Source organism: Serpula lacrymans (genome assembly GCF_000218685.1).
Source record: "Serpula lacrymans var. lacrymans S7.9 unplaced genomic scaffold SERLAscaffold_1, whole genome shotgun sequence".
Lineage (NCBI taxonomy): Eukaryota > Fungi > Basidiomycota > Agaricomycetes > Boletales > Serpulaceae > Serpula > Serpula lacrymans.
In genome coordinates this window covers 4,064,925-4,078,398 of record NW_006763290.1, presented here as the reverse complement: position 1 = coordinate 4,078,398, position 13,474 = coordinate 4,064,925, and the positions used below count along the sequence as shown (strand labels likewise).

Below are 13,474 nucleotides of genomic sequence, written 5' to 3'. Positions count from 1 at the left end.
AAATGTTGTCCATGTGCTGTCTGTGCACATAATAAGCCTAAAAAAAGAACTGGAAAAAGTCTATCCTACAGACTTTGACCTGGTGCTACTCAACAATAGATTCCTTCCGCCACACACTTTACCAGATGATTACCACATAGGTCTGTATTGAGGTGCGATATTGTATTCAAAGGGAATGGAATCCCCCTGGGCTTTGGATGACATCTACATGTGTACATTTTGTTATTCTTCTTTTGTTTGTCATGGGAAACAGCCTTTGGATGCACGTGCAAGCTTTCAGTATCATGGTCACTCCACTTTTTGTACTTTTACTTTTACTTTTTCCAAGTCACATGACCAGTCATGTGACAATTTACATTACTTTACATTTTCGGATTTTTCATAGTCACATGACCAATCATGTGACACATCACCTGACCAGTGTCTAGGCTCACCATGTGATTGGTCACATGCTAAACATCGAACTTTAAACTTTATTTACAACCGTACAGTACCTCATGTATTTTAGTATATATACAGGAGCAATACATGGGGAAGGACTCAGCGAGTCCTCCTGTTGTCTACCAACGACTAACTCGGTTGCATCTTAAGGGTAACCGCTCCCTCTCATTACTCTTCTGCTTGTCTGTTGTTGTGCTCCAGTGCCCCAAACCTGTGTATTGTTGTTGTTGTCACAGTCTCAAGCTCAATGGACAAAATGATGATAAGTTGAGCATGAGCTACTAAAGTTAGCTACTGTTACAATACACAATTTTTGGACCTTTAAATTTCATTCTCCTCTTCAACTTTCTTTTGTAGTTTTCACACACTGTTCCATGCGGCACTTTCCATCTTTGTTCAAACTCCACCTTCTCGTGCTGCGCTGCCTTTTCCTTATTTTTAGCTACAAGTCTCTCACGTAGTGGAGCTGGTCACACGGGCTATGCCCCATGACATCAGCAGCCACTGCCTCCATCAACTGTACATATGTACAAACAAACACTGTAGTAGTATATAAACCTCAATAGATCCAGGAGACTCCTTAGCGAGTCCTCCTATTGTTTACCCACAACTAACTTGGTCCTATCTTAAGGGGTAACCACTCCCTTTCATTACTCTTTTGCTTGTCTGAGTTGTGTGCCAGAGTAACTAACTCTTGGTTGTCACAGCTACATCATGAACAAACGTACCAGTGAGAGTGCACCAAAATTTGTGAAAAGTAAGTTAGCCATTATTCCCCAAGATTCTGTGGAATTGTGGGACATGCTTCCTCCAAACTGCACTAAGATTGCGGAGGCGGTATGTGCATTGTTCATGGGTAGTGATACACCTGTGATGAGAAAGAATATAGGTGCATTGTTACCTGTATTGGTGAGCAGGAATGTTGTCAAGGTGTTAATTACTTTCCTTGTCAACAACAACCCTTGGTATCGTGCATCAGGAGTATCCTTCAATTTCAAGAACCTGGAGGACTTTTATGAAGGTGAACAGGCCAGAGACTTGCCACATGCTGTTGAATTGAATTTTTTGCTGAAGGAGAAAGCTTGTGCAAGTAACAGTGCTTGTGCAGACTACACTTATCAAGCGGATAATCTGGGAGAGTGAGAGCCTGATGCTGACTTTCTGATGGAGGCTGTTGGTTACACTGCTGGAGATCACTCTCCGGAGTCTTATTGTGTAATGAAAGCCACTGCATTGGCCCACTGCTTGGATGGAAAATGATTTGTGCAGATGCGTAGTGCAACACACCTTTGGACGATCGTGATCCTGCTTTGATGAGCTACCTCTTCCTGCATCTTGATCTATGGGGAATCATGTTGTTCCACAAAACCAATCAAACACCTACTCAACATATATTTTTTGATCGTCAATTGTGTAATCTATTACTGCAAGATGATCCACCATTTGAAAGTGATCCAAACTTTGTATTCATATGCTGGAATATCATGCAAAAAAGGGAGGTTAGTGCTCAAGCAAGATTCTGAGTTTCTGCACATCAACAAGATCAAGTTGCAAAAGACATTCTGGAATGTGCTCTGGGTTTGACTGACATGATTTGCAAGTGGGAGTTGGATCCACATGCACAGGCCAACATGGATTATCAGTGTAAAGTGTTGCGTCTATTGACCCGACTGAAAATGTTAGTAAAAGGCGTCAAAGGCAGCACAGGGTACAAACTATGCAGATACAACAAGATTTGGGCCTTGATCAAAGAGTTTGGCACTCCTGCTTTGTTTATCACCATAAATCCTTTGGACATCAATCATCCGCTTGTAGGAATATTGGGAGGCATCCAAACCTATTACAGTATGGTTGAGGCACAAGGCCGTGGAACATTGCATTATCACATGTTAATCTGGTTGAAAGGAAATCCCAACCCTCAGAAGCTCTGAATTCTCATGAGTGAGGACATGGCTTACCATGATTCCATAATAAACTGGATGGAGTCCATAATATCATGTGAACTTCCAGGCACAGCTTCATCCGATAGCTCTGATAGCACATTGCCCAATCACAGACCTCTCTTAGCTGAAGGTCAAGTGGATCCTTAATTAGCCGACCCTCTAATTTTAGGAAAGGATGAAGACACATTTCAGGGGGATTCCGCGCATTCATCTCGGACTTGGCAATTCAATGTAATTGGCACCACCACACTGAAACTTGCTGGAAACATCTGAAAAAGGGTCAACCACATAATGATGAATACTGTAGAGTAAAAATATGGCAGAACACAAGCACTGACTGAAATAGATGTGAAGACCCAATCCATACTCCTGCGCAGACTACACCCATGGATCAATAATTTTCACAAACTCATCATCTTTCTCTTGCAATGTAATATGGATATCAAATACATAGGTTTTGAAGAGTCAGCAAAAGCTTTAGTTTATTATAGTTTACCTGTTTATGTAGGCATGGATGCTTTGAAGTAGGCTATGGAAAAAATGAAAAAAAAAAAATAATGGAGTCGATAGAGTGGGCTGCACATAAAAAAAACACAGTCTGTTCACTAAAAGTGTCAATGTGATCATCATGTCCCAACAGAAAATATCACACTAACAAGTGTTCAGTTACATTCTTGAAGGAGGAGACTTTTACTCTAGCCACTCCTTCAAAACTCTTCGCTTCTATGAATTTGATCACTCTGATCCGACTCTGGAAATAAAAACACAAACACAACAACTTGATGAACAGGCACACAACATTGATGCTGTGGATGATGATGATAACTTACCTGAAGAGTCTCTTGCCTCTGAAGAGGTTGTTGTATTGGTTGATCATGAATCTGTATCTGTTTCCAGTCAATTGATTGACTATCACATGCAAAGCGTTGATGATCCCTTTATTGAAATGAACTTGTGGGGGTACACAGAAAAGGCTAAGAAAATCGGTCATACTGCTGAGCTTTCCAGGCTGGGAAGAAGGGATCATGCTCACTGTGAAATCACAGAAAGCTCATCAGGAACATCTTTGAGACATTTTGGCTGACATGCTTGTTAGTTTTGGTGATTCTGCACCTAGTTGTGCTATCTATTTTCCCTTCTTTCTAAATCACTTTCTTCTTTATTCTTTTTGCTGTATTGTTCAGTATTCACTGAGCATTCTATAATTTCGCCTTTGTGGCTGATTTGTTTACCTTTGTTTACAAAACTTCGGACTAGTATTGCAGAGTCCAGTATTCCTATTCTTTAGTTACTCATGACAAAACCGGATAAACCCGGTCTCTGCCGAAGCAGCCATTGTTCTCCATGGAGCATAGCCACCACTCCATGGAGTAACCATTGTTCTCCTAGGAGCACAATTGTACTCCTAGGAGTCATTATACTGTAGCGATTAGCACCTCCGACTATAAGTAATAGGGGGTTTAGTATAGAAATACCTCAGTTGTTTCTATAGTCTCTCGGGCAGCGGCTGAGGTATGTTACATTACATTTATTAGAGATCACCTTAAACTAACATCTATTGTAGTTTCACTTAGTTTTATTAGGTTATGAGCCCTGGTGCGCAAAAGCTACGCAGGAAATAATTCTTATTTGAAATGGCAACCTCGGAACCATGACCACAGCACGCGATACATCCGCATGTCCAGTTCTCACTGGACCCAACAATTTTCAGATATGGAAACTCCGGATCATCTCAAAGCTACGTCAGGAAAAAGTTCTCTGGGTTGTTACTGGAGAGGAGCTTAAGCCCTCACCAGGAAAACCTACCTCCTCGGAGGATCCTGAAATCACCTGGATACTTAAGGATGAGAAGGCACATGGAGTCATCCAGGACCACATCTCTGATGCCCTCCTAATGAGGACTGGAGACCTCACCAGCTCCAAGGAGTTATTTGAATAAACTTGTCTCGCTCCATCAAATGTCCAACATTGCCTTGGCCTTCCATTCATTCCAGCAACTCACCAAATTGTCCTGGGATGGGACATCACCTATTCAGGACCACATTGCAAAAATCCGGACAATTGATTCACACCTCTCTGGAATGAAACTAGGAGTTGATAACAAACTCATGGCTTTCACTCTTCTCCAATCTCTCTCATGCACTCCTGAATGGCAAATATTTCAGTCATCAGTAATCAACACGATTAAAGAAAATAAATTTACCTTTGATGCAGTTGAGATCCGGATCACTGCAGAAGTTGCACGACAGTCAGGGAAGGCCCCTGGAGGTTCCAAATCAGCACTCAAATCCGAGGACAAATGGTGTAACTTCCACAAAGCCAAATCACACAACACCTCGGAGTGTCGAACACTTCAGTCAGCTGAAAAAAGTCAAAGGAAGAAGGGAAAGGAAAATACAGCGGAGCAATCATCCAGATCTGACTCCGAGGAGGAACAGAGTCATATTGCATTGGATCATGTACATATTTCCAAGCCCCTTGCTAAACGCATTCAAGCTTACCTTGTGTCGGAACCCGATAAGACCAAAACAACAATTATTATTGACTCCAGAGCAACATCCCACATGGTCCCTCACCGCTCCTGGTTTGAGCCAGGAACATACCATGTTCTGCATCCTCCGAGGACGATCATTTTTGGGGATGAATCCTCTGTAAATGCCATTGGAATTGGAACTGTAATACTACAAGCAACTGTTGGCAATAAGGACTACAATATTGCACTGTCAAATGTCTTACTTGTGCCAAACTTCATGTTAGCACTCATCTCTGTCCACAAATTGTCCAAAACGGGGTTATCAACACTTTTTCCAGCAGGGTCAAATACTTGTGAAGTTCGGAAAAAGGAGGAACTTATCCTCACTGCGTTACACAAGCGAGGACTTTATCACATCCAAGCAAAACCCGAAATCAACCTGGATTCAGCTTTTGCAGCAGTAGATGTAAATTTATTGCACAGGAGAATGGGACACATTGGAATGGACCGCTTGCAACAAATGGTTACAAAAAGACAGCTCCAGGATATAGACACCCTTACTGGAACCCCGGAGTTTTGTGAACCTTGTGCTTTAGGAAAGATGAAGAAATTACCTTTCAAGTCCACTGGAGGAAACCGAGCCAAGCACCCCATACAAATTGTGCACACAGATGTTGAAGGACCAATCAAACCAACTTCCAGGGAGGGCTTTTGGTACTGGATTATCATTGTAGATGATTTCTCCAAATTTCCATGGATATATTTCCTAAAACATAAAAGTGAAGCACTGGAACAATACAAGCAATGGAAAGAAGATGTCCAAACATTCTTCCGGACTCATTTGGGAGAAGAAAACTTCAGCCCCACAACATACAGCCAGCTGATGTGGAAAAGGTCCGAATACAGCTAGACAGCCTGTCCATTGGATTAGCTTCTGGAAGGCATACAACACCTCCAAGGAGTGATTCAACACCTTCAGGAGTGAGTGGGGCAACAAATACACAAATGCTGCTACTCCCTGGAGTACCTGCACAAGTCCCTAAAAGAGCAGTCATGCTGCTGAAGTCCTAGGAGTACGCAGAAGCAGTCGCCAGACCCGTCCTGCAGACAAAAACCGAGATTATCAAAGGACTCTAGATGAGGAACAGTCTCAAAAAGAGCAGCATGACAACTCCATGGAGAAACCTAACACTCCTGAGGTTCATGAAGAAACATCTGATACAGAGGAGACATTCTTTGCTGGAATAGCAAGTACCGGTCCATCTAACACAGACCTTCCAAGGACACTAAAGGAAGCCTTATCACGTCCGGATGGAGAATTATGGAAGTCTGCCTTGGAGGAGGAACTCCTAAGTCTCAATACTAATGCAGTATATGACACTGTTCCACTTCCAAAGGGAGTAAAACCCGTCACATCAAAACGGAAACATTGAGAGATACAAACTCCGGATTGTTGCACAAGGTTTTACTCAAAGGGAGGGGATTGATTACCAGGAGGTTTTTGCTCCGGTTGCAAACTTAGAGTCAATCCGAATTATTCTAGCCCTGGCAGCAAAGTACGACCTAGAACTTGATCAAATGGATGTATCCACAGCTTATCTCAATGGAGAACTTGAAGAAGAACTGTACATGCTTCCTCCAGGGGGTGTTCCTATCCAACCTGGATACTGCTGGAGATTGAAGAAATCCATCTAGGGGTTAAAACAAGCTGGTTGTACATGGAACAAAACTTTTGATCGCAAGCTCCAGGAGCTTGGTTTCACAAGACTAAATGCAGAAACATGTCTCTATGTATTCCGGGACAACAAACAAATATGCTTTATTGTTGTCTATGTAGATGACCTCCTCCTAGGAGCTTCATCCCAAAAATTCATGGATATCACAAAAGCCAAACTCGAATCCATATTCAAAATGTGGGACCTTGGAGAAGCAAAATACATCCTCGGAATAGAAATCCAATGTGATCATTCAAAACAAGACAATATCCCTATTGCAACGCCAATACATTGACACAGTCCTGGAGCGTACTAGAATGAAGAACTGCAAACCAGTATGGACACCAATGGCCCATGGATCAAAACTCCTTGCAAATGCTCCAGGGGAAGATATTGTGCAACACGAGATGCATATTGAAGGGCGTCAAGTGTCATACCTCTCAATTGTAGGCTCCCTCATGTATGCCATGCTCGGAACCTGCCCAGACATTGCCTACATTGTTGGAATACTAAGCAGGCATAGCTCAGCTCCAAGGAGCCATCACTGGGAAGCTGCAAAATGTGTCCTCCGATATCTGAAAGCAACCAGGGACATGGAACTACGATATAATGGCACAGTTGTCTCCATGGACATGGATTTCCATGGATATTCGGATGCAGATTGGTCTGGAGACCCAGACACGTCTCGATCAACATCAGGGTTTGTCTTTATCACCATCCGAGGAGCAATCTCCTGGACAAGCAAAAGACACAGCATGGTAGCTTTATCCTCCACGGAGTCAGAGTATATTGGATTGAGCAATGCTGGACAACACCTTGTATGGCTTCGGACATTTTTTGAAGAAATTGGACATGCTCAAAATGGACCTACAACATTGCACTGTGACAATCAAGCAGCTATCATTCTTACACGAGATCCACAGTTCCGTGCTCACACAAAACACATTCAACGAAAATATCATTTTATCCAAGATAACTTAGTATCAAAGGGAGAGGCAGTAATCAGATATGTTCCTACAGGAGATATGGTTGCAGACATTCTCACTAAACCCCTCACTCATGAAAAACACTGGAAATTCTCTAAAGCTATGGGACTACGGTTGCACTTGAGTGGGAGTGACAAAACCGGATAAACCTGGTCTCTGCCGGAGCAGCCATTGTTCTCCATGGAACATAGCCACCACTCCATGGAGTAACCATTGTTCTCCTAGGAGCATAATTGTACTCCTAGGAGTCATTATACTGTAGCAAGTAGCACCTCCGACTATAAGTAGTAGGGGGTTTAGTATAGAAATACCTCAGGCATTTCTATAGCCTCTTGGGCAGCGGCTGAGGTATGTTACATTACATTTATTAGAGATCACCTTAAACTAACATCCATTGTAGTTTCACTTAGTTTTATTATATCCATTGGAGAAATGTGATGGAGACTCAGTATAGTATTTTATCTTATCTTATCTGTTGAAGGGAAAGGTGTCCACCAGCAAGTTTGATTGCAAATATCTTACTGAAATGTACTGTGATTGGAATGCAGAATGCACCGACTGTTGCACATCGCATATGACAAGGATCTCTTTTGATTACAAGGAAGACATTGATTGACGAGGGTATGTGTTGATGGAGCATGCCAGTCTTGGCAATCTCCAAAAATGTGCATAATTGTGGTAAAAAGTGTAAATTTGTACTATTTATGTACAAATGTGGAGATTTATGTACCAAAATTTTGTCATTTTTCACTGGGCCTGAGGGTCCGAATATCTAACAGATGTTCCATCATGAGTACCCAGGCTTCCCCAGTAATTACCACAATGTGATAAGGAACTTTGTCATATAGCGGCTTAGTGAAGTTGAGAGCAGCTACTCCCAACTTGATGACATTTGATGATTGTGATTTCTTGCTGCTTCTGTAGGAGGGCCAGCTGCAAGGTTGAGAGTGTTATTGATGTTCATCTCATCCGTGTGGTACCTATTTTATCACCTATTTGGGAACATTACTGTGTTGATGGCAGTGCTGCAAAGTAAGCAGGCTCCTCCCCATCCACTGTTCCGAGGGTCACTAGTCACTGTGGCTTTACAAAAGTCCAGCCGCTGTGCACTACGGGCATGGAAGCATGGAAGCAGGGCGGTTACAGGAGCCGGTGTTACTAATTCCAGCAATGGTGGCAGCAGCACTGATGGAACATGGCTGAGGGCAAAAAATTAGCCTCAAAAAGGAGCTGCCCACTTGGCTCCTTTTTAGCTCCGTTTCAAAGACTGATTTTTTGAGTCCTCAGCCACATTTAACCAATGCCACCAGCATTGCTGGAATTAGTAACACCGGCTCCTGTAACCGCCCTGCTTCCATGCCTCCATACCTGTAGTGTGTGGAGAGGTTCAGAATCAAAGTTCAGCTGACTTTCAACATTTTCTCATCACGTGCTTTCTTGCGATGTCAGGATGATCAATTGTCTCTATTCTCTAGGATACATTCTGAACCTCGAAACAGTGGATGGGGAGGAGCCTGCAAAGTAAGTTGAAGCGCTGGCTGGTTCTATCGGTGCGCCCCGAGTTGGATGGGCGTTAAGCAAACTGAAGGCGCTAGCTGAACCAAAAGTTCGAGCTACCGCACAAGCTCTTATGTACCTTCGCATGACCGGAAGAATAATTATTAATGATGCTCTTTTTGTGGTTTACATTTATCTTATCAGTGGATCGGGGAAGACCACCGACCGAAATGCATTTATGCATAACAGACACAATTCAGAACAAGGCTATGCTTTCCTCGAGCCAGCTAACACATCTCTATTCATACTAGTGAGCCTCATCAGCCGTGCCACCAAGCGCAATCGCCAGAAAATTCATAATCCCAGAAGCTACCCAAGACTCAGCCCGTTCACAGCCTCGCCAGCACCTTCAATCTCCCTTTCTTCCCCGTCTAGCCCACGTCGGGATCTCAGAATCGGGCGCAACACAGGGCTAGCTAGTCCCAACGTAGGTCGCATGATCGGACTTGACGTCACACTCATCGTGCCCAGACTGACAGGCCTTGAGCCCGGCATGGCGGGGCACGAGTAAGTCACCGTTGGGGAAGATGCGGCTGAGCTGACGCTTGAAACGGGGATGGCGATTGGGATTGGGAGCCGAGAAATGTTGTTAGGAGTGCGAGGTACAAATGATGGATGAGATTCTCGGAGGAATGAGAGAGATGGGGATACGGCGCGACGTTTGGGAAGCAGTGGGATAGGGATCAAAGCGATCGTCGACTGCTGAGGTCGTTAGCCATGCCAACAAACAAACTGCCAACGCTTACATTTTCGTTTAGTAGAGCGAACAGCACTGGTAGTAGGGGGAGGGGTGTAGCGCCATTGTATCGATGCTGGTGTTGAAATCATCGACGGAGATGGTAAAGGCTATATGCGTGTTGATAAGTGGTGACACAGTGGAATCCAGCGTCTGGATCACATACCATATCTACATCCATAGCTCCAACAACTGGGCTGCCAGTTAATGACATATTTAGATCCTCGCCGCTTATGCTATGAGCAGGTGTACAAGGTTTGAAGATACTGGTCGCCTCGCTCTGTGCTTCGAATGCGAATAGTCCCCCAACATCCCCATCCTCATCGTCGCTAGGGGTGTCCTCCCTTTGAGCGTCTTCATCCCCAGCTTCTTCAGGGTATCTGCCGCGATCAGAGGGTGCCCGTGGTGTGCGAGGCTGAGTTGGAAGATCGGAACAAGAGGATATCAGACGTTGGAAAGCAGCTTCCGACTGCACCTCATTCTCTTCTGGGCGAGATTCGGCGAGCAAATTAAGTATTCTGGGGGGTTTAAGCTGAGAAAGGATTGACAATCGTAGCTCTATTGTAAATTCGGACGAATGCTCACGGGAAAGGAGAGGCGACGCGATGAGGTTGACCTTGATGGAGCATCTAGGACGTCCGTGTTACTAGGCATAGAAAACGTTCGCGGGGGGGTCGACGGACTCAACGGAGCCTTTCCGTCAGAGGTAGCCTCATTTTCAGCATCATGTGCATCGAGAGAGCCGGATGGCGGTGTCGGGTTCTCTGAGCTGCTGGAAGGCGAACTGTCCATCCACATCCGTTCTTTGTCGCTCTCCGACTCTTCGCCATTGAGACTCGGGTGTCTCTTGAGTGGGGCGGTGAATGAGGCAACCAGAGGGCTTTGAGGACGTTTTTCTGAGTAAAACCCAGACTTGGAAGTTGCTATGCTGGGACGACGAAATCGTAGTAGTAACGGGCTGGTTTGGGTATCGTCCGTGGACAAAGATGGGGTAGATGAGCTTGAAGACGGTGGTAAAGCAAAGTCTATGGAGGACGTTGGGAGAGAAGGTCTTGAGGATGAAGAGGGTTCGGACATGATGAATAGACAGAGCAAGGTATTCAGAATGTGAATGAGTGTTTCGAATAAATTGTCAGGGGTCGTCTATCAGGAAAAGGAAATGAGTGTGGGATGTCTAGGCTCGTGCCCAGCCAGCTATGGGTTTAATTTCAACTACACCGCCATTTTCGGCTCAGGTACCACCCAGCCACACTTGATCCTACCGAGGATGAAAATCCCAGCCACTGGTTCCACCCACCTGTGACTTCATAGTAACGCCTCTTATTAGAAGCTTTACCACAACTGTGACTCATTTCTTACTACTATTGTTGGACAGGTGCTGCACTCGTTTTTGCGAGGAGTGAAATTGCCCACCAGTGAGTGGAGCTAGAGTCTTCGGAAGACCACCAGTAGTTGCTATTTTGAGTTCTCTAGGTCCCTGTGTAGAGATAAAAATGTGAATCAGACACCATGTTGCAGCGGAACGAAACCAAAACGACAAGGTAGGTTTTGGACCAGTCTTGCAACTATTCATCATGCTTGATCACACACAGCATGTTCGACAGAAGCAAGTGGAGCTTGTCGGCAATGTCCAGCCAAACCATCAAAAAAAATGACAAGTTCAGATGCAGGTGTGGGTGCGAGAAGCGGAACTACTGGGCTTCAATGATTATCTGATGCGTGATTGCCTGTTTGGGTCTTGAAGTCACAATTTCTTCTTGTTCTTCCATCTGCAGGTGCCTCAAGGCTTTGATCAACTCAGTAAGCACCTGTCATTGTAGGGGTTTACCTGTTGATGTTCTTTAGAAACTTTTGTGACTTGCTCAGCACACAATCTGCCCCAATTTAGCCCTCTTTGCCTCAAATTGCACTTTTGGAGGTCAAGGCCGTAGTGTTAGGTCTGTTTTTATTTCTACAGGTAAGATATTCACAAAATTCTTTAATTTTATGGTTTGTTACATTCTATTCTATTTCTGACAAACTTTTAGGGGGTTGTAGTTGTACAACAATTATTGAGCCTGTAGAGGCCCAAGAGCATAAAGGGTCCGGATTGCAACATCTGTCCAATGATAGTAGAGCCAAAATAGCACCTTGTCAAGGTCAATAATATTCAATGTACCTCATCATCACTCTGACTTATCATGTCGCTTAACACATCATTGGCCCATTGATTCACAGATTCCCTAGATAGGTAATGATCCCTATGGATTTCCTGCAGATTCTTGAGTTCAGATGAAGGCCTCAGAGTTTCTTTGTCTTCATTACTGGTAGGTGAATGTCCGACAATTTGCTTGAGTGAATCATTGCTGTCCATGGTGTAGAAAGAGAGGTTAGGCTCATTTTGGAGTTTATACATACATGCTGGGCAGGCATGTTTGAGCCGCCAGTCAAGTGTGTCTTGTTGTAAGACACACTGAATGTGCATGGAGACCTGTGCTTTGATTTCTAGATAAAGGCCAAAGGCGATAGATAATTAGCAAGACAGTTATTGTTTGTAAGGAGACTACATAATTAGTACCTGACATGATAATAAAACATAAACAAACCTTACACCATGGAGATCTGTAAGGGTCTTGACAAAAGCTTGAATTGAAAAATGAGGGTTGCAATGATGTGCTACCCAATAGAATTCCAGTGTGTTGGCTGTGATAGCCACAGAAGGAGAGATGGGCAAATTGGGAATAACACCTTGGCAAATCAAGAGTCAGTAGGAAGGATGGTCAGACTAAATGAATGAGCGTCTGCATGCTTTTAGCATGCCGTGAACCTGCCTAAGGCGCCTATATGGGGGAACACACCAAAAATGTTGACTACTTTGACCTTTACCAATCCACTCCCATTGCATTTATCACTTTGCTATTTTCCTCACTGTTCTTGCGCAAACCTTCCAGCAAAGCCTTTTTCCCGCTGCAAACACCAATAAATATACACATTGTTATGACACACAATTTTTGGACTTGCAAACTTTTTTTCTCCACTTTAACTTTCTTTCTCAGTCTTCACACACTGATGCCATGTGTTACTTTCCTTTTATCCACTCTCACTTTCTTGCGCTGTGCTATTTTCCTTTATTTTTAGATGCAAGTCTCTCATGCAGAAAATCCTAAAGTAGAAAAACATGTTTTGTCAATATTTTTTCTTCTTCTTTGGAGCCACCTTCTACTGGAATCCCAAGGTGTGTGCTGATGCACACATATTTATTCCAAAAGGAGATCTGTTTAGATGTTGGTGTGGAAGGCCTTGCCTGAGGAACAGTACACCCAGCAAGTGCACTGCTTGGTTCAGGCGCTAATAGTATTTTCATAGATCAGGTCTGAGCGGGGAGGGTTGGACTCCCCCTTGTAAAATTTGATGTATCTATTCCCATCTATAATGTTGATGGTTCGCTAAACGCAGGTGACTGTATTACCCATAAATGTTTTTTTGTGGCCAAGTACAAAGGACACAGAGAAAGAGTCACCGCCAAGGCTACCCAACTAGGGAAGATTAATTTGATATTGGGCTGGACCTGGCTATTTAAACCCAATACTGAGATCAACTGGCAGACAGGGGTTGCCACATTGTCACATTGCCCTCAGGGATAA

The 13,474-nt window shown here is 43.9% G+C and overlaps 3 protein-coding genes across 3 annotated transcripts; 2 read left to right on the top strand and 1 right to left on the bottom strand.

The window, feature by feature from the left end:
* Positions 1-9,203: 9,203 nt before the first annotated feature.
* SERLADRAFT_455089 (uncharacterized protein) lies at positions 9,204-11,136 on the bottom strand (the record flags this gene model as incomplete). Its single annotated transcript, XM_007312625.1, has 5 exons — positions 9,204-9,738; positions 9,767-9,814; positions 9,862-9,961; positions 10,018-10,369; positions 10,437-11,136. 5 exons carry the CDS (start codon positions 10,478-10,480, stop codon positions 9,425-9,427), a joined length of 858 nt encoding a protein of 285 aa, XP_007312687.1.
* A 224-nt stretch (positions 11,137-11,360) lies between these two features.
* Positions 11,361-12,359, top strand: SERLADRAFT_404812 (uncharacterized protein; the record flags this gene model as incomplete). Its single annotated transcript, XM_007312624.1, has 8 exons — positions 11,361-11,392; positions 11,444-11,521; positions 11,627-11,651; positions 11,740-11,788; positions 12,069-12,081; positions 12,109-12,157; positions 12,212-12,281; positions 12,340-12,359. 8 exons carry the CDS (start codon positions 11,361-11,363, stop codon positions 12,357-12,359), a joined length of 336 nt encoding a protein of 111 aa, XP_007312686.1.
* An 890-nt stretch (positions 12,360-13,249) lies between these two features.
* Positions 13,250-13,474, top strand: SERLADRAFT_344390 (uncharacterized protein; the record flags this gene model as incomplete). Its single annotated transcript, XM_007312623.1, has 1 exon — positions 13,250-13,474. A coding segment is annotated over one exon (225 nt), but the record flags the coding sequence as incomplete, so codon positions are not given.